This window comes from Rousettus aegyptiacus, unplaced genomic scaffold (genome assembly GCF_014176215.1).
Source record: "Rousettus aegyptiacus isolate mRouAeg1 unplaced genomic scaffold, mRouAeg1.p scaffold_m13_p_18, whole genome shotgun sequence".
Classification (NCBI taxonomy): Eukaryota; Metazoa; Chordata; class Mammalia; order Chiroptera; family Pteropodidae; genus Rousettus; species Rousettus aegyptiacus.
In genome coordinates this window covers 751,923-779,420 of record NW_023416293.1, presented here as the reverse complement: position 1 = coordinate 779,420, position 27,498 = coordinate 751,923, and the positions used below count along the sequence as shown (strand labels likewise).

Below are 27,498 nucleotides of genomic sequence, written 5' to 3'. Positions count from 1 at the left end.
ACAGGTGAATGGAGTCTTCTTCCTTTTCCTGAGTATGGGGCTTGTCTTAGGAAAGAGTGTGAATTATATTAAAATGCCTTTGGCATTTTCCTAACTCTCTTCGGTTGGGTACTTTTCCCATTTAATCTCTTCCTAGGTGACAATTATGATAGTGCCTGCCTTCTTCCAACCATGCTAACTGCACAGGCTGCTTTAAATATGGGATTATCTACTCTCAGATCGAAACACTAACTCCTCTGGGTGGCAGGCGTCCTCTGCGAGGCAGACGACGATGGCAATCTGCTTTCAAGTCTTCCCGATAATATATAATCGAATATGGCTTCTGGTCCTCGTGCTTTGTCAATAATGCGGAGAATAATGGATTTTAAAACGATTGCCTGTTGGACTAGTGGTTACCAGAGGGTGGGGGGTGGGGGAGGAGAGAAGAGGTAGACAGAGCAAAGGAGGTCAAATATAGGGGGGTAGGGGGAGGGTGAAGTGGGTAAAGGGGATCAAATAAATGGTAGCTGAAGGAAACGGGACTCTGGGTGGTAATCACACAATATATAGATGTTTAATTATAATGCACACCTGAAAATTATATAATTGTATTAACCAATTTACTCCAATAAACTTTAAATAAATAAATAAATAAATAAAAAGATTGCTTGTTAGTCCAAATCGGTTTATAATTTTGGTGTGATTTGAGGGAAGGAGTCAAGTTTTCTAAGCTCTTGCTGGTTTTCACAGCTTCCAACTCCTCCCAATACCAACTGCAGACTGTCCCTAGACCCCTGGGGGAGGCAGCCTGCCTAATCCACACGCGTCCCTGACCCAGCAAGATGAAGGCTGGTGATAGCCAAGAACAAATTTCAAAATAAACGAGCTGCAATGAGCTTCTTTGCCAGCAACATAAAGACTGTTTACCATTTTCTACAGTTTGGTGTTTATAAAATAATGGCATATGAATATAAGATAACACAGTGGTTTTGTTAACTTACTTTTGATAGTGTTGTCGATTACTTAAAGATAGATTTCCAAGTAGCACATCACCAAAGGCGCACTCTGGACAGCAAAGGGCTGCTGTGGTGGGAGGTGAGAGATGGGGGTGATACCTGCATTTGCTTTAAGAAATGCAGATGATTCGTATCTAAATTACAATCCATACAGGACTGGAAACATAATTACTAAGAAACCCATATACTGCTGATGTAAATATGTGATAATGCACTGTGGGAGGTTAACAAAACAACCCACAACAAACAAAATTAATTATCACAAAGCTAAATTAAGAGCAATTTATAACCAAAAGAAAGAACAGAGGCATCTGAAAACCAAGATGACCTCAGTAGGACACTGATAATGCAGTAATAACTAGATGTGTAGGTTTTGGGTGGTAGACAAATGTTTTTAACTCTTTTGGGTAAATACCAAAGAGTATATAATTGTTGGGTCGTATGTTTAGTTTTGTAAGAAATCTCCAAACTGTCTTCCAAAGCAGCTATACCACTTTGCATTCCCATCAGCGATGAATGAGATTATTATTTTATGCCTTTGGTGTTGTATCTAAAAAGTCATCATCGCCAAACCAAGGTCACCTAGGTTATCTCCTAGAAGCTTTTTCTTTTTGTTTTTTGTTTGTTTTTGTTTTTGCATGTAGATAGATGTCCAGTTGGTCCAATTGTTTCAAAACTAGCTGTTGAAAAGACTATCTTTGTTCAATTGTATTGTCTTTGCTCCTTAACCAATTTCAGTTGACTATATTTACATGGGTCTATTTCTGGACTCTCTATTCTGTTTCATTGATCTATTTGTCTATACTTTCTCAAATACCGCACTCTCTTGATTACTGCAACTTTATAGCAAGTACAGAAGTTGGGTAAACTCAGTTCTCCAATTTTCTTCTTCATTTATATAGAAATTTTGTTGGTTATTCTGGGTCTTTTGTCTCTCCATATAAACTTTAGAATGAGTTTGTCAATATCTACAAAATAACTTGCTGGAATTCTGATTGGCATTGTCTTAAATCTATAGATGAACTTGGGAAGAACTGACATCTTGACAACATTGAGTCCTCTTATTTATGAACATGGATCATCTCTCCATTTATTCAGTTCTTTGATTTCTTCCCTCCTAGTTTTATAGTTTTCCTCACATAGATTTGTACATATTTTGTTAGTTCTTTACCTAGTTATTTCATTTTTGGGGGCGCTGATATAAATGGTATTGTTTTTAATTTCAAATTTCACTTGTTCATTACTGCTGTATATGAAAATGATTGACTTTTGTATATTAACCTTAAATTCTTCAAACCTGTTATAATTTTTTTATTGCAGGAGGGTTTTTTTTGTTGTTGATTCAGATTTTTTTTATAGCTGTTCATGTCATCTGTGAATGAAGACAATTTTATGTCTTCCTTCCCAATATGTATATCTTTCTCTTCTTTATTGCATTAGGTAGAACCTCCAGTATGATGTTTAAAAGTAATAGAAAGAAGGAAGATGCCTATCACTTTATCTTTGTGGGAAAGCTTCAAATTTATCATTATTAAGTATGATGTTAGCTGTAGGTTTTTTATTTTTTATCATGTTGAGGAAGTTTCTATTTTTAGTTTACTAAGAGTTTTTATCATAAATAAGTTTTGGATTTCATCAAATGCTTTTTCTGCATCTATTGATATAATCATGTAATTTTTCTTTTTTAGGCTGTTGATGTGATGGATTATATTAATTGATTTTCAAATACTAAACCAGCCTTGGACACCTGCTATAAATCCTAGCTGGTCAAGGTGTACGATTCTTTTTAAATATTGTTGAACTCTATTTGGCAATATTTTCTTGATTTGTTTTTAAATGATGAAATAAAGGTTAAGATTTCAGGCTTCTATTTTCAAGCACTTTTCTGAAAATAGTAAATAGTCTTAATTCCCTCAAAATGAAATGTCAAATTAGATAAAAATCAATACTATATTTCCTATTTTAACTTTCTTTTTCTTGGAATGAAATTTCTATTAGAAAAATACGACTTACAGATTTGGTAAAGATCATTCTGAGGTTAGTTGATAGAAAACTATCAATTTTAAACTCATTATTAGTTGTTTACCAATTAGCAGTTTCACGTCTTCATTCGACGGATGTGATGTATATAAGTTAGACAATACGTAAAAAAATAAGAAAAAAAGAAACTATATGAAACTGTGTAACCGGCACAACGGCCAGGATTGGGGGTGGGGGCACAGGCCCTGCTCACACGCGGCGCGCGTGAGCACACTCGGGATCGCCAGGATTCCTGGGGGTGGGGGCACAGGCCCTGCTCACACGCGGCGCGCGTGAGCGCACTCGGGGGGTCGCCCTGGCTCCAGGGCATGTCCCCTCTGTCCACACGATTTTATATTCGGGGCGGGTTGGGGGGATACATGAATCCATACTCCTTTTAAAAACGTAACTAAAAAAAGGCCATTGCTTTCTTTACCATACGTTCCCGGACTGCCTCTGTAGACGCTGGGAGTTCCAAATCGCCAGTGGGAAAACCTAACGTCCCTGACTTTACAACTTAAATGATTTCGGCAAATCTGAATTTAATACATTCACATCTACTCCAACTTAAAACAAAAATTCCTCTGTTCCAAAATGCCCCTCCCAATACATCCTCCCACCGCCAGTTGGCTGGTCTGTCTCTCTTGCTCTTCACTTTCCCTTGCAGCCAAATCTCATGCAAAAGAGGTTTAAATTTGCTATTTCGGCTTTTCAATCCACTCTGATAGGGCTTATGTACTTAATCTTCTGCTAATAGTATTTGTGTTATCATAACCAGTGACATCCATGTCATTAGGCCCCATGATTTCTTTTCAGTCTTATTCACTCTCCCAGCAGCAGACGGCCACTTTGCTCTTTCCCGAAGCATTTCCACCCCTCGACATGATGATCACGAACTCTTCCATTTTCCACTAATTTCTCAGGTTACTTGTCTCGATCCCTTTTGCCAACCTCTACCTTACCTTTAAAGATATGAGTGTTCTTTAGGAGTCAGTAAGCGCTTCCTCCTTCTCCCTTTATTTTGTCTCTAGGTGACCTTATTCTCTCCCAAGGGTTCGAACGTCCTCGACAGGGCTGGCGGAGACTTCCATCTCTAGCCCAGACATTTCTCCTGAGCTCCGTGCCTCACGCCTGATGGCTTCTTCAACATGTCCCTTTGCACGATGCGCGTGAACGTGGCCGGAACTTAATCCTTGGCCTCATCCCAAACCCACACCATCGAAACCACGAAACCGCTCCTTTCGAGCGTGCTCTAGTTCTCCATACGCGACACCATTACGCCTGTCGCTCATGTCAGAAATACGGGGCTTACTGTCGATACGCCCCCTTCCTCTGCTCAACTCAGCCAACCAACCCTACTGATCACACCTCCTAAATGCTTCGCCGATCCGTTTACGTTTCTCTGTATCGCCGTTGTTACCACTTTGCGTCTCGGCCATCAACGTCTCTCAGCCGTCGGGTCCAGGAGCCCCCTAACAGGTCTCGCGTTAACACTGTGGCTCTGCTTCAATCCACTACCTACTCTGACACTGGAATGCTATTTTTAAAACGCAAATTTGATCACATCATTTTCTTTTATTTTTCGAAACCCTTTTAATTTCTTCCCTTTAGAAAGAGGATAAAGTCAAAGGTCTGTAATAAAAACGTAAGGGCCCGCGGTTAGGTCCGGCCCTCGCCTGCCTGCCCAGCCACTCTGCGTGCCATTCCTCCTTACGTTAAACACAGTCTCTTCCCTTCCTCGAAAGGGCTACCTCAGGACCTTCAATTCTGTAGTTTACCTTCCTCTGGAACAGGGGCGGGCAAACTTTTTTAGGAGAGGGCCAGATAGAAAGTATTTTTGACTTGTGGGCCAACAGGTCACAGTCTCTGACTCAGCTACTCAACTCTGACGTCGTAGTGTGAAAGCAGCCACTGACGACGTGCAGTGAACGAGACTGTGTCCTTGAGCCACACAGAATGGGCTCCGAGCTGGGGCACCGTGTGCCAACTCCCACTGTCAGTGGCTAACAATCCCGAGCCCGACGCTGACAGATTCAGTTCAAATGTTATTTTCTCATTGAAACTTTTCCTGGTCGAGATACATCTGCTTATTAAATGTGCTTGCACCACAAAGTATATTTCTTTTTCAGAGAACTGATGATCATTACTGTATTTAATTAGATATTTGTGAAATTCTTTTGTCAATATCCATCTTCCCTATAAGGCTGGAAGCTCCATCAGACTGGGAACTATATTTACTTTGCTATTTTATTTCCAGCATGTGGTGGAGAACATGACACATAGTAGCAATCGGTAAATATTTGTTGAATGACTGATTGATTAATTTGCTATATGACCTTCAGTTGGCAACTACATCTTCCTAAGCCTTAGTCCTCCATCTGGAAATGGAAAAGATAATAATAGCTACTTTCCAGGTTTGTTTCATGGTAAGACAATATGTGTGAGTGCATCTTGTGAACTAACTCTAAAGCAATATATAAATGCAAGAAAAGACGAATTAGAAAGTTGCCTTGGTTGCTGAGTACAGGGGCAAATTACAGCCTGAGCATCAAATCCTCTGGCTTATTTTGTTGGCCCTCCAGCTAAGAATGGTTTTTGCTTTCTTAAAGGATTGTAAAAAACAAAAACAAAAATAAAACAAAGAAGCCCAGTCACTTCTTTTGTGACAGAAACCATGTGTGATCCACAACGCCTAAAATATTTTATTCTCTGGCCCTTTACAGAAAAAGTCTGCTGACCCTTGACCTGTCTGGGTGTAAGTAAATATTTTAATGAGTGAATAAATGAATGATTATTACTCTGCAAATACACCCATATTTTAGTATTTTGGTGACTAAAAAGCAATGCCATTTTCTGATTTCCTTTCTTCTATTCAACAGAGCAAGTGATCAAAGTTATAAAAAGCCTTCCATCACACCCAGGGCTCTATGTTTACTTTAAAGTATAAAAAAATCAACAGAGCCTATAAATATTTTCATTTTCCCTCAATGATATCAACAATTGTTTTTGAGACAGAGAAGGCATGGAGATTGGGAAAGGCATGGAGAGCTGGAGGCCAAGAAAACCATCTTCCTGGAGGGCCGACTGCTGTTGTTATGCACGCGATCGCAGTGCTGGGGTCCGAGGCCACCAGAGCTAACTCACTGTATGGTGTAAAATACTGACATGTTTTTTCCTGGGGAATCGATCGTTACACAAAAATGGCTCATTTATAGAAAATGATAAGGGGCTGTGTTTATTACAAAAAAAAAAAAGAGAAAAACTGCACAAAAAAAGGAAAGGAATTTGGAGTCAAAAGATCAAGATTCAAGTTTGAACTCTATCATGTACTCAATCTGTCACTTTAGAGCAAATACAATAGTCTCTTTGAACTTGAGTTTCTTCATCTAAACGAAGGAAGTAAATATCATTGATGCCATTTAGTAGATGGCTATTATGAGCCAGGAACTTTATATATACTATATTTGATCTTTATATCAAACTGTAAAGTAGTTATTATTAGTCCTAATATAGAGATGAGAAACCGATGTCCAGAGAGGTTAAGTAACTGACTCAAAGTAACACCATTCGGAAGAACCAGAGGGTTTGGAATCAAATCCTGACTTCAGCAATGCTATCAGTACACTTCTGATTAAGTATTTAAGCATCTTAGGCCTACTGTGTGTTTTATCTCACAAAAAACAGGTGAGACTCATTTCTAGGAAAAAAGTTTTGAAATTCTCTCTATTACATTATTCACTTACACCTAAAAAGTGGATGGTTTTCCTACAATGTTCTCTGGTAAATCTAATTTCATGTCTTGCAGAGAACAGTAAAGAAGGATGCACTCTCCTCTCTGTGTGTTAAAAGGACAGCCTAAATCGAGCAAGCGTAAATACATAAAAGTAGTAGATTTTGAACGTGTCCCTTGAGGAGCACAGTAATCACAAATTCTATTTATTCCACAGATATTCCCATTCTTTTTAAGAACAAAACAAATTTACCAAACCTTTATTACCTTTGCTTCATTTGCTCATGGAGTCTCCCATGTTGGACACACTGTTCCTCCAATTCAACATTTCTTTTCTGTAACTTTTTCAGTTTGTCACATGTATATCTTTTTTCTTGACTGAGCTGAGCTATTTCAGATCTAGAGAAGTGAAAACACAGAAATAATAGATGTTGAAGGTTCTTATTACTAGAGTATATTTATTGCATGATGTTATCATTATCTTAAACTCCATATTTAAAAACTGTAAATAAAATATTTTATGTAGGATAAAATATTTCTGAAATTGCAAAATATTTGGTAGAAGGATCAATATTAAAGGCACTCAAGGTGTAGACAGATAAAGGAGTAACAATTTACTCTAATGGAGATGGCTTCTCTAAGGAACAAGACAAAAATGATAATGACCATTTCCCTTTTTAAAAAGATTACCAGTTTCTAGTCAATATGGCAGACTAGGTAAATGCTGTGCTCACCTCCTCTCAGGACCACATCAAAATGACAACTAAACTACAGGATAGCCATCATTGGGAGTTGCCTGAAGTCTAGCTCAATAGAAGTTCTATAACTGGAGACACACAGAAGAGGCCACTGCGAGACTGGTAGGAGGGCAGAGATGCGAAACGGGTAGGTACCACAACTGTGTGTGGGAGTTAGGAATCAAGAGAAATATCTCTGCTGTGGAGGTTGCTCTGGAAGAGCAAGAGGTCCCAGCCCAACACTGGGATCCACAGTCCAGGGTTCCAGTGCCAGGAAGAGAAGTCCCCACAATCTCTGTGAAAACCAGCAGAGACTGTGGCTAAGTAAGACGAAGGGCTCAGGAGTCACAGGTGTTTCACTTAAAGGGCCCGTGCATGGACTCAGTCACTGATGGGCTCATTAGCTCTGAGTCCAATACTGGGGCAGCAGCTCGAAAGGTGCAGGGACACACCGGAAGACATTGAGTTGTTGGGCTTCAGGGTGAGGGTTGAAAGGGTGGCTTTCTCTCAGAAAGAAGTGCTGGCAGAGGGCATTGTTCCTTCGTTGAGTCTTTCCCACGCGGCATGCCAACCCAAGTGGTGCCATATCTGAGTTTCCTTCAACCAAGCTGACACAGGTTGCCTCGCACTGGTGAGTCCCTGAGACCCCGCCTTCCCAATGTCCAGGCCCACCCAAGCCGCGTCCATACAAATGGCCTGTCTTGACTCTTGCTGCGGACTTTCTTAAAATCTCTGACAGGTTCACAAAACCTAAGTAAGCAGCATCTGATCTCAGTGTGCCCTGTACCTCTTGCTGGACAGCCCCAAACCCAGCACTTTGGCAGCTGGCCTTGGTTTGCAGTTTGGCCTCTCAAGGCACTTCCAAGCCCAGCATGGGTGACAGCCATCTGTAGATTGCCTGATGGCTCATGCCAGGTGGCCCCAGCCAGGGCACAGGCTGCAGGTGAACTTGACCTGCAGCGGAACCCCTCCTAGGAGGCCCCCGAGCTGCACTCCCGTGGCCAGCTATGGTCTGAGCACCAGGAGCACCACCCGGAGACACATATGAGGATGACAAACCCAAGGGGCAGACAGGGCAGGCACCGGAACCCTGCTAAAGCGAGCCCTGTTCTGTAGAGTCAGCTCCTGCACAACAGCGGCTTCACTAGTCATGGCCGGTCCTCACAACTAATCAGCCTGAGGGTCGATTCCTCCCATTAATGAACAAATAGCAACCAAGGCTCATCTACAACAGGCGGACACATACAATCCATATGAGACACCTGGAGCACCTGGCTCAGGTGACCAGGGCCCCACAGCACACCTACCCAGAAGGCCACTCTACTAAGACTGGGAGACATAGAATCCCTATCTAATACACAGAAATGAACACAGAGAGGCAGCCAAAATGAGAAGAAAAAGAAACATGTCCTAATGAAAGGACAGAACAATACTCCAGAAAAAGAACTAAACAAAATGGAAACAAGCAATCTACCAGACGCAGAGTTCAAAACACTGGTTATAAGGCGCTCAGTGAACTGAGGGGAAGAGTATATTAGCTCGGTGAGAGCTTTAACAAAACAACAGAAAACATAAAAGTGTAGATAGACAAAAAGAAAAAGAACCCGTCAGAAATGAAGACTACAATAACTGAAATGAAGACTACCTTAGGAAGAATCAACAGGAGATTAGATAAAGCAGAGGACTGAATCAGCGATTTAGAAGATAAGGTAGCAGAAAACCACCAATTAGAACAGCAACAAAAAATAAGAATCCAAAAAAAATGAGGATAGTTTAAGAGAGCTTTAGAACAACATCAAGCACACCAACATTCACATCATAGAGATACCAGGAGAAGAGAAAGAGCAAGAAACTGAAAGTCTACTTCAGGAAATAATGACTGAAAACCTCCCTAACCTGGTGAGGGAAATAGATATACGAGCCCAGGAAGTGCAGAGAGTCCCAAACAAGATGAACCCAAAGAGGCCCACACCAAGACATACCATGACTAAAATGTCAAAGGTGAAAGACAGAGAAAGAATCGTAAAACAGCAAGAGAAAAGCAATTAGTTACCTTCAAGGAAGCTCCCATAAGACTGTCAGCTGATTTCTCCACAGAAAGTTGGCAGGCCAGAGGGACTGGCATAAAATATTCAAAGTGATGAAAAGCAAGTGATGAAAAGGACCTACAACCAAGATTATTCTACCCAGCAAAGCTATCATTTAGCATAGAAGGAAAGATAAAGAGCTTCCAGACAAGAAAAAACTAAAGGAGTATATCATCACCAAACCAGTATTATAAGAAATGTTAGAGAGACTTCTTGAAGAATAAATAAAATGAAAAATATGAATAATAAAATGGCAATAACTACATATCTAGCAGCAATTACTTTAAACGTAAATGGGTTAAATGTTCCAATCAAAAGATAGGGTGGCGGATTGAATAAGAAAACAAGACTCTTTCATATGTGGCCTATAAGAGACTTACTTCAGATCGAAAGACACGTACAGACTGAAATAAAGGGATGAAAAAAGATGTTTCATGAAAATGGAAACAAACAAACAAAACTGGGGTAGCAACACTTACACCAGACAAAATAGACTTTAAAACAAAGGCTACGACCAGAGACAAAACAGGACCTAGTTATCCCACTAGGATAACTAGGTCCTGTTCTGAAGAAACACAAAATACTACTTTGAAGAGACATGTGAATCTATACGTTCACTACACATTATTTACAATAGCCAAGATATGGAGGCATCCTTGGTGTCCATCAATGGATAACTAGATAAAGAAGAGGTGGTACATATATACAAAGGAATATCATTCAGCCATAAAAAAGAATGAAATCTTGCCATCTGCAACAACATGGATTGACCTAGGGGACATTGTATTGAGGAAGTCAGACAGAGAAAGACAAATATCATATGTAGAATCCAGAGGACCGGATAAGCAAACAACATTGATACAGAGACTGTTTTGATGGTCATCAGATTGGAGGGCAGAGGGATGTGTAAAGCGGGGAGGGGATTAAGAGGTACGAATTGGCAGTTACAAACCAGTTACAGGCATGTTGTAGAGTACAACATGGGAAATAAAGTCCGCAGTATTGTAATAACTACATATGGGTCAGATGGGTACTGGGTTTATTGGGTGACCACTTCAAAATTTATATAAATATCTAATCACTGTGTTGTACACCTGAAACATATAACACTTTATGTCGACTATAATTGAAAAAAAAACTATTGTTCGTTTACCAAATATTTACTAAGTGCCTCTTATAGGCGAGCCACCAAGTTATTAAAGGAACAACCCCAGGCCTAATCTCTATAACGGAGAGTTGTTTCTTTTAATTAACACAGTTAATTTAATGGCATAGAATTAAAATCATATAATTCCAAAAGGCATAATAATGAAAAATGGCAGTCCTCTAATGCCTAGCCCCAACCCAGCTGAGCAGAGATAAATAAATACTTTCAATTTTTTAAAAGTTATTTCTTTCGGTATTTATTTCTGAATCTCAATATACTTACATCAATAACTCTTGTTCTTTCAATTAAGAAATTTCTACTGATAAATTATGGTAGATAAAGATTTTATACGTCCCCTTCTCCCGTCTCCAGCTTGTCAATGTAATTATTCCCTTTTCGGTATTTATGTTATAATGATGACCTAAGTGTTGGTCCTTGCTAAGCAGTATACCACGATTACATTTGCACTTGTGTAAATTTATTTTCCCCAAACAAGTGTGCTTTGGTGTAGAGTGATTGAGTGGCAAGCCATCAACTCACACGGGAGACTCCCAATATTAGTACCTGTAACTGCTTCTGCTGTGGCCATTCTGTTTCTCAAAGAAGGAGCCTCCAGTTCCCTGCTGACTGTGTACAACCGTGGCCGTCGGAGGCTTCAGGGCTGGGTGGGAATAGAGGGGTGGGGGGTTGGGGGGGGTCTCACCTTTCAGAATGGAGACTTTCCATCGACCCCTCTATTCTAATTTCAGTGCCTCTATTTTGACCAGAGCCCACTGGGTTAATCTCTTCAGAGAAGCCCCTAGTTTTCTGGGTGGAGTAGGGACAGTCGCCTGGCTGCACGGGGTGGGGGTGGAGCTGTCAATTTTGGTGTCAGTCCTATGTTCCACTCCTGCCTTCCAAGTATTTCTGGAGTCCTGAGAGCAGCCAGCTTGCCTCACGTATAAGTGCCCCCCTCTGCAGACACTTAAGACCCACCCTCCTCCACTTTGCTAAGTCGGATACCAAAACCAATCTTCTTTTCATCTTCACATATTTCTCTTGGGATCACAGATATCTACTTTGGTGATGGTTAATATCCCTCAGGAAATATGTTACCTTCTTAACGTCTTGAATGACCGTCTCAAATCTCAAAATGTGAAGATCAGCAAGTTGTCTGTCCAAGAAAAACTGTATCTCTGCCCTGGTTTTAATTTAAAATGCTCCACTGCCACCATCTCATCACGATCCCTGGTTAGAACTGGAAGTTTAAAACTCCTGCATCTTAAAGAAGCAGGTTACGATTGGATTGTTTCCTGAAGTTTAAGTAAGACACTCGATGTAAAATCATTTCCCTCCAAAGGAAGGGTGCCTCCACTGGGAGAAAAGGCCTTTACTTCCTGGCCAAGAGAAGACTTGGCTTTGTTAAGAGAATTCATCCCGAGGATCAAACTGCTTCACATGTATGAGGCCATCTCCCACTTTTCGTTCACCTAATTCCTCATTTTCGTTTTCATCTTGGGTCAAGTGTCATCTCAAAGGAAGCTTGCTCTGATTAATATCTTGCAGTTCTCAACATTTCAGCACATTTTCTGAAACCACCTCTAGCTTTTATGCATACATTAACTTATAATTTATTCCTCTGAGATGTGCTCCACGCCTCATCTTTCTTACTAGATGATATATGAGGGCATGGATTATCTCATTTTCAAGTTCGGCTCAGGCACTCGGTCTACATTTGCTTCTCCTAATAAGAATTTACCTATATTTGATATTGTCTGAATTAGTTAATAAATAGTGACTGACATTTCTCCTTTCAAAATCATATACGATACAAAAAAATTTAGGGACAGTTATAAAAATTGTTAATTTAGTATTCTTCCAAGATTAGCCTCTCCTATTACAATATGTACTATGCACTGAAATAAATTCCCAAATGATAAAAAAAAAAAAAAAAAAAAAAAAAAAACTTAAACCACATTAGGAAAAAAATGCAGAAGAATGATCTCTTCTCAGGTATTTTCACACACAAAAAAATAAAAGTCATGTTTTAAGAGAAAAGTGAGAAGGGAAACAGATTTTATAGTATAAAAATATAAAACCTTTGCACAAAAAAATCATAATATTCATTGCAGCATTATTTTGCAAAGCAACCTTGCTCTGCAACCCAATAACTGGAAACTTAACCCAGAAGTTTGTCAATAGAAGACTGGTTACATTACTCACACAAAGGAGTGTCAAGATGCTATTCTGATAATGTAGCTATCTATTGGTGTTATTTATTGGCCTAAAATATGATGTATTAATAAGAGATAAAAATATTAAAAATCAGCATATGATTCATTTTTATAATTTAAAAAATATTTTGACATGTGTACCACATATTAATATGTATTATCTCTAGGTATCAGGATTTGGAATGAAAAAAATTTTTTTTCCTTTTACGTATTTCCTGAATTTTTACAATGGACATGTATTTAAAACAAACAAAAAAAATCACTTCAATTTTGAAAAACAATCATAACAGCAAAAAGAACTAAAAACAAATTTTTTTTAAATTAAAAGAAGAACTGGGAACACAAAAAAGGAGACAAATGAAGATTAGAAACATCGTTTGATTAATAAAGTGCTATCCCTACTCTCCATCAAAATTCCAATTAAAAAAAAAGAACAAGGAATATAAAAAATATTCACGGAGGAAAGAACATAAATGGACAATAAACATTTATGAAATATTTAATTTCACTATTTGAAGAAATGCACAATAAAACCAGATAGCAGTTAAATATTGCATGCCTTCTCTATGCCAGATAGTGAAATCCATCCTTTACATTAATGCTCTCAATTAATCCTACAAGGTAAGTGTTTATTTCCTTTTCTCTGTGAGGTAAATAGGAGGTCTAAGATTTCCCTAAGGTTATCCAAATGATGATTAGCCATACCCAAATACAAACACTTGGTCTGTCCAACTCTAAAGGGGTTGTCTCAGAATACTTTGCATAAGCCAGACAGAAGAAGTTGAAAATCACATTTTATCACTTATATGTGAAATATAAGCCTAAAAGCAACACATGAACAGGACAATCAGACTCATGGACATGGACAATAGACTAGTGGTTATCAGAGGAGAGGGGGAAAGGGGAGGGGGGAAGGTAGATGGGGTAAAGGGGGTCAAATATGTGGTGACAGAAAGAAATCTAACTATAGGAGGTGAACACACAGTGTAAATATATATATGCCTTACTGTTAAAGTATACAGCTGAAACTTATCGGATTTCATTAACCAATGTTCACTATAAAAAAATTAAAAAAATAAAATTGCGAAAAAAGAAAATAATAATAATAATACAAGAAAGTTATTATGTGCGTTTAATCTGAATTTAGCTTATTTCAATAAGCCTTTACTGAAAAGCCTTTATTTGTCTGACAATATGCATACTTTTTGGAGGATATAAAAATAGCAAGACTTTTTACCCTCAAAAAAAAAAAAGAAAGAAAGAACACTGTACAATATTGTGATATTGCCTCTCACTTCTTTAATCTCTCATTTCTTTTGGTCACATATTGATATATAATATGTACATACATTCTGAGCAGAATTCAGTGTAGTTCTTGAGCGAAGTAATACATGTTAATAGCTTTAAAAGAGTTCATGGTCTTTGGACCAGCAATCCCCTTTTAAGCATCCTAACGAAGGGAATCATCAACAATTCAGATTTTTGTACATACTTGTATTATTCATAAGTTAAAAATTAGAAACATCTTAAATGTCTTATGTATATAAATTAAAATTATGTTTCCATAGTATTTAATGATGTAGAAAAATGTTCATTAGATAATATTAAGTGAAAAAAACTGAATGCAAAACTGCATATATAGTAATAATCTCACAATAGAATCCTATGTGTACATGCACATTTATATGCACATGGAAAATAGCTGAAAGAAAATGTCAAAATTAACAAAAATTAGTTGAATGGTAATGTCACAGGAAATTTTTTCCTTAATTCTTCTTTGTATTTATATCCGAATGTCCTATATCGAGAATGCCTTACTTACAGAATCCCAAAAATATAAATATTATTTGTAAAGTACATATTACTATTGGATATTTTATTGCTACAATATTTTTCTGCTTTGCATATTTTTTCTTTGTTTATAACAGTCATTTGCTTACCAACTTCCACTGTTCCATAAAAATATGGTACATGGACTTGGACATCATCTTTTCTCTGTCTGGAGCCCATGATATATTGAATGACTAGTAGTTTGCAAAGTTCAAAGGGTCAACTTACTAGTGCCCATGTTAGTGTGAGATTACATTTGTGGCACGATTATTCTAGTGTCATGTAAAAGGATAATTGACTCTAATCCATTTTCATAGAAAATTTAGGCGATTTCTGGCTTTACAGAAGCATGAACTTTTCCCTGCATTTTTACATACCAGTTATATTGTGTAATTGCATTTGCATGAAGTGTAATATTATACTATTCTAATTAGGATTACAGAGATAACTGCTTTTTAAGGGAAAATAGGATTCCTTTATTTTTTATTCTCTTAGATTCTCATTTGACTTTTGATAACAAGTAGCAGAGGCTGATGTCAGTCTCCTCTTGCAGAATAATTTTTGTAGCATCCCAACCTAACATCTAAACATGCAAGGGGAAAAAAAAATAGTTCAGCCGGGTGTGTGTTCTTTACTTCAATTAAACTCACACAGTTGGATACCTACTGTTGCCAAAACAGTAATATAATTTATACATTATAGTCCACACAGTAAAACTACACTAAAAGTCATTTAACAATATTTATAACACCATAAAATACAGTGTTAAAATATATGAACTGCAATATGTACCAAAATTATAAAATTTGTTTCTCATCATCAGTGATTAAAACCAGGATCATTGCTCTAGCCTCAATACCCACAACCCTGGTGACAGATTAGAATTCAAATCTTAATGATCAATTTACAATTAACAAGATAGAAGTGAAACAAATTAAACCAACCATTATATATAACGAGACCCAATGGACTCCCATTGTTCCTCTTAATTACAAAACGCAAATCACAAGTACACAATGGGTAGCGTTAGACATCAATCCACGAGCCTAGCAACACAGAAAGTGACAATGATGGAAAAGAAAGGGAGGCAAAACCACGAAGCCCCGGTTCTGTGCTCTATATCCTGTTCTTTTCAGCGTGCAAGTGTTGAGAGGCTGAAATCGAGCACATGCTTGATGTCCACTCTGCAGCTGCCAGAGTCACTCCCAGCCTGCGCCCAGCCTTTCTGCGTTCTTCCCAGACCCATTTTAGATCTCACTGCAAACTGCACTGCAAACATGTTACTGCTGATTCATCTAAGCGCCTGGGGAGAGGGCACACTTCCTTTACTTTGATAAAGAAAAATCACAGTTGCACCAAAGATATTTCAATATCTCCACTCATCGACTTTAAAAACAACCCTCTAACTGTAATAAGCCCTCAGAGTCCTGGGGAGTAAACGAAAGGGGAGCTGAAGTTTATGCTGCAGCTAAAACCGGCCAGAATGTCTGCCTGGTGCCAAGCGAAAGAAAACAAAATTCATTCTCTTGTCTGATGGTCAAACACAAGCCATATAAAATGCACAGAACTGACAGTTCGTTTTTGGATTTAAAATGGGACGCGCCAGTCACAGACCTGGGGTTCCAGACACTGCACGCCAAGCAGAAAGCACCGTGCAAAGCTCTGGAGGGTTTACAGAGCACAGAGGCGATAGGCACGGCCATTATGCGAAGGAGGAGAACACACACACACACACGCGCACACACGCACACAGACGCACACGCGGAGGAACCGTTTCTAAACACCTTCCCGGGCAGCCCAGCATGAGGCTGGAGTAAAGGGTGAGACAGGACAGGGACGGTGAGCCCAGACGGTCTGCGTTCCCAGTCACTCTGCATGGGCTCTAGTCAAATGTCTAGATCCGTGAGTTAAAAAAAAAAAAAAAAAGAAAGAAAAAGCGAGCCTATTTTAAATGGTATAAAAGCATTTGTTTAGCATGGGATTCTGAATAACATGAAACTGTTAAGAGAAATGTCACTAGTAACAAAAAGAGAACAAAAAAATGTGTTTTAAATTGTGGATCAACATAAAATAAATACACCTACGTTCAGGAAAAATTGTACTGCAGCACTCTGAGGAAAAGCCGGATCGAAAGCGCCATACAGTTTAAATAACTATTTTGGAGGCTGAGCTTGCATAATTACAACACTTTAGAAAGCTCAAAACACTCCAAGATCTCCTCACCTCAAAGGACAGGGGAATTTATCACAAAAGTTTAGCATAGGGTGTGTAGAGGCACACCCCTGGAGGGTTTCTACAGGGCTTGGTACATTTATAATTTTCATTTCAAAACAAACACTCTGAGCTCTGTAAGTTTTATATAGGTGGCTTCAAAGCAGAAAGTAGTATCAAAATGGAACATGAAATTCTGTGTGAATCTTGAAAATCTCAGTCTTCACATAGAGAGACAGAGGGAATGAGACCGGATCAACAGAAAATTTTAAAGTAAACAAACAAAAAACCCTGAAATCACCATTTATCTTGTCTCCTACTTTCTTGTGAAACATATAAAACACATACTTTAGAAGCCTTTTAAAGTTTTAACAATAATAAGGAACGATTTCCCCAGTGGGTACTATTTGTCAGATCAACTTGTGATGTTCCAAGAGATGCCAGTTCATTCTTTAGACTGACAAACCGTGGCGAAGGAGCAGGGCCTGACTAAAACCAGAGCCACATTTTCCTGATCCTGCTTTGCCTTGAAAAAGGTTTTCATTGTGGCACAGAATTTATGTCTGACAGAAAATGGCACTCAGACCCTGACAAAGACAATAATAGCTGGGTGAAGCAGGTGACATGATACCCAAATGGCCAATGAAGACCCTTCGAATAATGCCATCGATGACGACAGCGGCTACTAAATACTCGTGTGTGGCCAGCACTGTGCTAGGTGCTTTATACGTGTGTTGGTACCTGTGTATCGCTCCATAAATTTCTAATTCCTACAACAATCTTACAACGCGATTTTAGAAATGCTTTTTACACATGGAGAAGCCGAGGCGTGAGTAGATTAGGGTATGTACACAAGGTAATGAAGCTAAGTGGCAGAGCGAGATGCAAACCTAGTGCTTTCTGAATTCCAAAGTGTTTTGTACTGTGTGTTGCCTGCGTCATCAACGAAGGGTATCGATACACTTGTTTTCTCCCTTCCTTTTCTTTTTTCCTTCCTTCCTTCCTTCCTTCCTTCCTTCCTTCCTTCCTTCCTTCCTTCCTTCCATCCATCCATCCATCAATATGTATTGAGTGCCATCTATGAGTGTCAGACAAAAAGAAACACATTCAATTTACAAAGCAGTGGTCAGGAGCTAGAGGAATCAGAAGCAAGAGGAGCAGGAGAGGGGCTGAGGTTCAAGTTCACTAGACCAGCACAGGGGAAACTGACAGAGCAGGAAAAAGGGGACCTAAAGGTACAGAGCACAGGTTAACCCAAGCTCACAGGGCTATTTGCTCACCTGCCATGCAGCATCTACTTTTCCATGGGGATTTAAAGATTAATTTTTCTTTCCCAAACTTGCCCATCACGACCACTTTGGCCTGGATTTTCTTTAACAGTAGATGTAAAATATCATAGTTATTGTAAGAAAGAGCTTAGGCTTTGAAACCAGAACTATCTAAGAACTGTAGCTTCCCCCTTACTGGCCATTTAAACACTGTGGTCATTGGTTTCCTCATCTGTAAAAGAGGTTATAATTCTTGTCTTAAGCTGTGGTGAGAATTAAATAATATGTACTAAGCACATAGCACCCCCTTCCTCTTTCATCCTCTTTAATTTCCTGAATTGTGCCTCCTTAGAGAGAAAGACAATTAAACAATAATCAATCACAAAGCAATCTTAATACTTTAAACCTCAGATCAATATAATTTTTTTATTAAATTACATAATATGGTCTGTTTCTAACAAATTATTTACTTTGTGATCTATGTGAGGCAAATCAAATATTTCTTCTTGGGAATAACTACTTTTGATACTTTATGAGTCATTTCCATGACAAAATCATGTGGGTTTCCTTGTCAAATTTCCTGAAAATATCTGGTATTATGACACCCTGAGGTCTTCCGCTACCCAAACAAGATATTTAATTAGTATTTGCTAAGACGGAGCACACGTCAGAGCACATTCTTAGCGGTTATAGGAGCATCCGCCTTCCTATGGGCAGAAAGAACTGGATTCATAAGCCCTCTGATTCCTCGGAAGATTCTGAGAAGGGAATTCCATTGGCTAAGGCAGCTAGCTAACTGAGGAACTCAAGATAGGGCTCAGAGTGATCAGGTGTGCTCTGATCCACCTGGAAATTCTTTCTGAATGAGACACCTAAGTCAGTAGGTTTTCTTGCTGAGCCATATTGCTGGCTCTGTGTAGATCTGATTTTCAGAAAAATACAGAAGAGAAGATCTACAGGCTATTTTTTCATTAGGTTATATTGTAATGTGACATTTGATATCTAGCTAATTATATGAATGTTGCCTTTTATAGTTCAATTCAAAGGGTTCTATCCAATATTCATTTACAAGAGGAAACCACAGTTTGAACAGGTCAAATAAATTTGTCTGAGATTACACAGTTACTGTCAGAGCTGAGATGCCAACTCAGGCTTCTTATGATTTAGTATATAAAATAATTCATCTATTGAGATAATCTGGTTAGTAAATGTGCAGAAAAAATTGATTAGGATCCCAATCAGTGGATTTATACGAGAGCAGTATACATATAAAATAAATGATAGTAGTTCTCTTAACATAAAAAAGATTTCAGAAAGAGAAGGAAAGGATGATTTTGGTTTATTTCAAAGCATCATCTTTCATTTTTATATATACAGATTTCACCTATTATAATTTAACCAAAATACAGCTTTAGTGAGTTTATGGAGAACTATGAAAATAGATTAAAATGTGTTACATGTATCCACATAAGACTTTAAAACGGCTCTTGATTTGTTTGCATCCTTTATTAGAATAATTGCTAATCTTGACCCTGTGTTCTGAAATTTCATAGTTTTCAATCCTCATCATTGAAAAAGTCAAATAACAGTATGTATACATAATCACACACACACACAAAACGAGTAATGTGTTCATATGGACAATTAAGAAAATGTTCATACAGAGAAAATATTTTCACAGGAAATATATCAACACATATAATAAGCAGTTCCCCCTTATCCACAGGGGATATGTTCTAAGAACCCCAATGCATGACTGAAAAAACTTTTTTCCCCTATATGTACATATCTATGATAAAGTTTAATTTATAAATTAGGCACAGTAAGAAATTAACAATAACTAATAATAAAATAGAATTATAACAAAAATCTGTAATAAAAGTTATGTGAATGTGGCCTCTCTCACTCTCCCAAGCTCTCAAAGTAACTTACTATACTCTACACACATTTTCTCTTAAAAAAAAAAAAAAAACAAAAAAAAAAACACTTCACAGCTTCTATTTGGAATGTCCAAGTTGCCCGCATTACCAGTCTTGTGCTTTGGGGCCATTGTTAAGGAGAACAATGGTCACTTGGATACAGGCGCTGCGATACCTTGACAGTTGGTTTAATAACTGGGATGGCTACTAAGTGACTAATTGGTGGGGGGGTAGGGGGGGACACACACAGCTCAGCCAGGGCTGGACAAAGAAATGGTTCCTGTCCCAGGCGGGACTGTGCGGGACGGCACGAGATTTCATCACACTACTCAGAACGGCATGCAATTTAAAACTTATGAATTATTTATTTCTAGAATTTTCCATTTAATATCTTCAGAGCATGGTCGATAGTGAAGCACTGAAACTGCAGAAAGCTAACCTGTGGATGAGGGGGGACTGCTGTACCGACTTTTGAGATTCGACTCCAAAACAGAAGAAACGTTGTTTTTTAAGGAAGAATTCTAGGATTCCCACAAATGAAAGTACTCTATATAATATTACCTACCTGCTTTTTTGGGAGATTTGTTCCAGTTTCTTGGCTAACGTACAGCACTCTTCCTTTAATTTTGTCAAAAATGTATTCTGGGAGGTCAGCAATGAATACTGTTCATTTTCTAGAAATAACGATAAACCCCCCACCAACATAAGATGTTTATGGCTGTAACTCTGCAGTGCTTCCATATGCAGAATGGTAAAGCATTAAGACAGCTACGCGTTTCCCAGAAGCCACTAGATCACTGTCAATATCCTAAGTCAAAGGGCTGCTCACCCGGCAGGACACTGAATCCCGTGAGACATTTGTTTTTCTGATGGTTACACAGCAGAAACATTTTTTGATCATACCAGCTTGGTGTAATGTTTTAGCATGTTAATAGATTGTCAAATACCTCGAGTGGAGTTATAGATGCGTATATCTTTGTAATATGCAAGATATTATATTTTTATTTTGACAATTTTACTGTAAACACTGTCAAAAATGATTCCAACCAGACAGTTCGGAACTGAAGTCATCGAGGAACTCTCTCCTACAGCGCAGCTCATGCCCTGTGCTTCGTGCTCACTCAGACTTCGCCACCCCCCATCTTACACACACTCCTCTAATTGTGCAGGAGAAATGGGTAATTTGATTTCATTGTCAACAGTATGAGCTTCAGTGAAGATCTGGTTAAAGAAATTGGACAGAATGTGGTATTTCTGTGCAACATAAAGGGAAGCGGTGTTAAGGTGATTCTAGCAGGCAAATAGTCCCGTCTTGCCCAAAGATTCTGCCCAACTCCGTGATCACTAAGATCCTGCTAGCAGCGGTGGGAAACAGTAACTTATCCTGTAATTCCCCCCTTTTGTTTTAGTGGAAAAACATCTACTGAGTCTGACGGATTTTCATTTCTTCTAGTCAAACGCTGTTAGAAAAAAAGTCTCCACTAAAAGTATTGGAGGGAATTACATGAGTCAATATGACCTTAGCCTAAGTAAAGAGATTATTCAATAAATTTTACATGAGCAATTTTTCACCTATAGCATAAGTGACAATTTTTTTTACCATGTCATCAAATATGGTATGCATTAAATCATGGGAAAATTACCTCTAAGTTTAATAAGGTCCTTAATTTCTTTTTCATTTTAGCTCAGGACTGGCAAAAAGCATATAGCATACAAAGCAAAATAAATCAAGGCACTAAAAAATTAAGCAACATTTTTCTGGAAGAGACAGGATCAATTAAACTTTTGTTTTAATAGTACAATCAGCTTGGAGTATGTGGTGTGGAATTATAATGAGTGACACTGTCTTGTTTTGACTAACACTGTCTGTGAACACACAACTCAAAAGTGAAAAGAACTACATAATGCTTCGACTGAACGAATCAAACTGCCTATTTTCAAAGTGCATTTTACTTTCAAATTAAAGGTAAAGAGTTACTGGCCAACTCGCTCTGCAGAATAGCGCCAATGTGATGAAAGATGGCAATTTTTAGCCGAGCTGCCAGCTGTGGTCAATGCCTTGTATTAGTGAATTTTAACAGCAGTTGTGAGAACTTGAAGAATGCAAAGGATTAAACATCACTCTAGATTGGGTTGGGGGAGGTGGGGAAATCATACAAATGCTAAAAATGTTCGAAGCTGCAAAGATTAAATAAAGGAACATATCAATTTGGAGCCACTGAATTACATCCAGCTGCGACAGTGAATTAAGAACCGATTAATGGCTAAAGCTTTTCTCCAGTTTGGATGCTGAAGCAAACTCATTAGGCTTTTAGAGTAGCTATAATGTGTGTACTGTGGGAACTGTTCAATGCTATTCAGGAGACTCTAACTGTAAGCTTAGAGCATTTCCCGCAGAGCTTCTGATGCTATTTTCTTTATATAACATGTGTGCCTGAAAACCCAGCCAAAAACAAGCCCTTTGTTTTTCTACTTTGTTGTGGTCTCTCTCAGCTTTACGTTTCTTGAACACAGGTAAATAAACTCATAATCCAGATGGTGCAACAGATGTGAGAGCAGCACTCTGAAATCAACAGACAGTGGGCAATACTTTCCATTTTCTCTTTTAAACGCTAACTAATATGTAATTCGGAATCTCCGGTGTAGTTAGCATCTGCTCCCTTCGGCCAGCCAAAGGTTACAGGTGTTCCTGATGTCATTTCACAGTGAGGCGTGGGCCTGGCTTGCGAGCGAGTGCCCAGGCTCTAATCTTTCCCCACCACCTACCAGTTTTGTCATGCTGGGCCTCCATTTGCTGTATCTTCTGTGTCAGCTCCTGCTCTCTTTGCTGGGCCTGAAGGGCTTGGGCCTTTGCTTTGTTGCTAAAGCTCTGCTGAATGCTCTCTTTTTCCAGTCTACAAAGCAGAGAGGAGACAGACAGACACTTATTGAACCTGCAGATGCGTGAGCCCCCATCACCTCCCCGACGGAAGACAGAGAGCTGCGATGTAATAAACTGTTCCGCATAAGAAGACTACGCTCTTTCTGTCGCCCCCGCCCCCCTCAGGGGAAAATCCAAGCGACCAGTCACACAGTGCTAAACACGCGCCGTGAACCCAAATGGGCTACGCGTGCAACTTAAAAAATCAAAATGTCGTGGCGACTGAAAAATGGTGTTTTGTAACTTTAAAACGCACTTTTCTCTAGAATGTTCTTAATGTTCTGTGCCGCCAATTAGTCTTTCATCTTCTAAACGGTTAATATTTCCCCAAGGTACTGGAGTTATAGGAATAGCAATGCTCAATACATTGAAACTTTAAGTTCTGGAAACTCAGCTTTGTAGACACCCCTACTCTGACTCCCGAACTTAACATGGAATCTCAAATACAATGTAGGGGATTCTATCTAGGGGCAAGAACAGGATTCTGCGGTTCCACATGCATGTTTTCGTTAAAGAGTTTCACACATTAGGCCATGTAATATGAATACATAAATATGAATATGAAGATGAATAACTTCCCCCAGCATTTCATAATAAACCCTTTTTGGGTCGTGTTGAGAAAAATTGCAGAATGAGAAGCTTTCATAAAGCCAGTAGCCCATCCCACTGTGATGGGAAACTGACCCATCGCACTGGGACGCAGTGGTCAGTATCTAATCACAGCGTCTCCTTTAAAGAGGAGCCTCCTGAACAATTAGAACCGGAAGAATGCGAAGGACCTCGGGGCTGGCAGCGCTGTGGATACTGACGCCGTGCGCGCGCACGCGCATGCGCACAGGCACGCGCGTGCACACGCACGCATGCACATGCACATGCACATGCACGCGCGCGCGCGCGTGCGCACTACGTTGGTTTCTCAGGCTCTAAATATGGGTAAGTACTATGAGGATTTCCTTCAATTAACTGACTTAGTTGTTTCTCACTCCTGATCTCCTTGTGGGCATTTCTCATCCATGCTGCTTTAGTTTACTAATCGAGACACTTACTGCCTTGCCTTTGCCAAACTGAAAATAAACAATTCCATAAAGCTAGCGCTCCTAGTGTATGTACCGCTGTGGAACTTCGATTCGCTGGTTTCTAATTATAAAGCAACATAAGGAAGGATTGTATTGAAATTGGTCAATGCACGTGGTAATGTTGTGATGTAAAATTCCGGAATGAAAATGCAGCTACACCTCACTCAAGTGGAATCGTCAGGGCTCCGCGCTAAACGTGAGATAAGGTCCCTTCTGGTTCTTCTAATAGCGACAACCCTCGGACTTGCTCCAAGGTCTGGCCGCGCACCCAGTTCCAAACCGCTATGTCGCACTGAACTGACAGTCACACGAGCCCGCTTTTTGCCTCCGCAGTCACACCGCGTATTTTCTGGCCATGGGTCACTGCACGGGTCTCTTTGTCTTCCTGGGATGTGTCCCCCACTCCCAGCCCCTGTGCCCCTGCGCGACTCACACTGCCCCTCTAAGGACTGCTGGAGACCTCCCCTCGCCTTCCATTCTTTCCTAAGTTGACTCTTCTTTCCTCAGCGACCTCCGTACATGTTGTGTACACATGCGTCCTACTGGGACAGCATTTATTGCACTTTAGTTATTGGTTTACATGCCTGCCCCCTTTGTCATCTTTGTCTCTTTACACCCTGAGCCCAGCTCAGTACTCTGTATACAGTCAGACCCCGAGTCAGAGCAGGGGATGCAGATAGGGAGGCCTGGGTCTCGGGGATCTCTAACAACTGGGTAACCATAAAATGCATTGTTCAACACCAACACCCACTTGACAGTGAAAAGGGGCATGATTAATAATTATAGAGAGACAACATCATAACTGGAATTATCCTTTGCGAACTGGGTTTATGATTCACCTACATAAAGGCGTTGCCGGTCCCTTCATCAGTTTTTACAATGAGCAGCTACCTAATCACTGATATCCTAAATTTACTCTAGAAAAAGAACTATGGTGATTATGACTCTCCTAATAAAGTGAAACAATGTGAAAGGATGCTCTATAAACAGATGCTGAGTTACACATCCACTTTCGTTTCTTGACTCATCCTCTCCCTTCCTACAATGTTGCTTTCTTCCCTTGCAGGTTCTTTCTGAACCAGCAGGCTTTTTACAAAACCTTAGAAGGTTAGAACTGAACGGGAACCTCAAATTTGTCAATCAAGTCCTCTCACATTATAGCTGAAAAAAAAAAAAAAGAGAGAGGGTCATAAAGAATTAGAAATCTGCTCAAAGGTTATGGTGTAAGTGATATGAAGGCACAGGTGGCATTTGAAATGTTTTGATTTAGGAAAACCTATTTTATAACAATCTAGAGGTATGCAATAACGGATTGGAAGAATTAATAGCCATTTTGGTATCCAAAGAAGGGATTAGAGAAAAATCCTAATCAATCCATTTTGCATATATTTTAACGCTATTATTTGACAGACACTCTGCACTGGGTCAAATAAAGATAAATATGGCATAATCCTTACCCCAAAAGAGAATTCAAAATGGCTAAAATAGAAGGTAGAAGGGAAAATACACCAAGCAAGGTACGAGGGAAATAACTACCTAGGCATGGAGAACCGAGAGCTTAACTCCAGGTGTGTGAAGGCTCCGTGAGGAAAAGCTGAGCCAGTCTCCCGACTGGCTTTCATTCCGTTCTCACCCGAAACGTCGATGACCTCATTTAACCAGGCTTGTGGTTAGCCGTATTTTTTACAAATTTAAATAAAACCAATGGTGGTAAATTATTTCTTGCTTGTTATTAAAATGAGACCGGCAGATTTATTATTAAGGGCTAAGAACTGGAAGCAACCTAAACGTCCATTGACTGCTAAATGGGTGAACAAATTGTGGGACAGACTTAGGATGGAATACTGGCAAGAGTAGCAATAAAAAGGAACTATACAGTTACGTTTAACACATGGATGAAGCGCAAAAGCATATGCTTACAGAAGCCTGACACCAAAGACCTGTTTTACAATTTCGTTTATGTGACATTCTAGCAAAGTAAACACTGCAGTGACGGGTCAGCACCGCCAGGACCTGCAGGTCGGGGACGGGCTCGAGGGGACTCCTTTGTGTTGATGGAAATGTTCTAGATTGTGATTATGATGGTTCCATAACTGTGTAGTTTGTCAAAACACACTTAATTGCACACTTAAAATTGTTGACTTCTATAATATTTAAATGTATCTCAAAAGAGCTGATTTTTAAAAAGAGCAAATATACTAGAACAGGAACATCCCCTGTGATCACAGATGTACATGTAGGATATGTCAGTGTTTTTTGATAACAATTAGAAGTTAAAATGAGTGAACAAGTACTGGATAGCCCTCAGACTTGGGCTAAGTATACACAGAGGTTCATACTTAGTCCTTATACTAACTCCTTTTTTCTAATTATAGTTCTGGTTTACTTGATTTTCTAAAAATGTCCACAATATTTATCATCCCACTAAAAACACGGGACTGAAGAATTAACTTTACACTTCCGATCCTCAACTTTTCTATATCATTTATTATTCTAAATTTTGCTCTTTAAAAATATGCTGAATATTTTTGAATTGACTTAATGAAAATATATTTTTTTAAAGTACATTTTAAAATTTACAGTTACATTAAAAACTAAAAATTTCTGATGACCCTAAAGTTCATCACTGAGTCTGGGACGGAAATGATGAAAGCCTCAAGGCGGAGAGCAAGGACGAGGCAGTGGTGGCGATTTGAGGCACCAATCCCATCTGCCGTGATTCTATTCACTTTTTACTGACTGAAGTTCTAGTATTGGACATACAACCCTTTTGGTTAAAAGATGTTTCCCTTTTGAAGTACAATATAGAGAGCTTTGTGACAGTAGCACACAGATGTGACAAAATTTCTGAGACCATTTACAACTACTTACTATTTGAGAACCATTCCTGAGAGAATTACAGGGAGAAGTAGCAGAGGGGTGTGGGGTGCTATTGTGAGTTAAGGCACATCATGGCCACTTGTCCTAGTATTGGCGATATTATTTACCTTTGACCACTTGGTCAACACCAGTGGTGTGCTGGGAAATGTTTAATAATGTGTCTCGGGGTGGGGAAATCCCTTATTTACAGTATTTACCAATTTTTAGTGTAAATACTTCTACCATGGCTGGTTTCAGGCTACCAAAACAATAACACTGAATACAGAGTTGGGACAAAAGACACAGAATCAGCTTTCATGAGCCGGTGTGTCACTGCGGGTAGCTTCTCCGCTGTAAAGTTACTACATCCCTGTCTGTAATTATGTAACAGGTAATTTGTTGGGAGATGCTAAGACCACGTAAATACCCTATTCCTCATCAAACTCTCACTACGAGTTTTATGTCCAGTGATGACTTTTCTATTCTG

The 27,498-nt window shown here is 39.2% G+C and overlaps 1 protein-coding gene across 11 annotated transcripts in view; it reads right to left on the bottom strand.

The window, feature by feature from the left end:
* SDCCAG8 (SHH signaling and ciliogenesis regulator SDCCAG8) overlaps positions 1-27,498 on the bottom strand; it is a 198,378-nt gene that overhangs the window by 59,362 nt on the left and 111,518 nt on the right. For 8 of the 11 annotated variants that reach the window (XM_016151238.2, XM_016151241.2, XM_036235347.1 and 5 more), the window contains 3 exons: positions 22,923-23,050; positions 20,722-20,830; positions 7,012-7,143 (listed from right to left, as the gene is read on the bottom strand). In XM_016151238.2, the coding sequence (XP_016006724.2) occupies positions 7,012-7,143; positions 20,722-20,830; positions 22,923-23,050 (369 nt within the window). Of the gene's footprint in view, positions 1-7,011; positions 7,144-20,721; positions 20,831-22,922; positions 23,051-27,498 lie in introns of those variants that run through there. The other 3 variants (XM_016151249.2, XM_016151248.2, XM_016151247.2) reach the window with 3 other exon arrangements.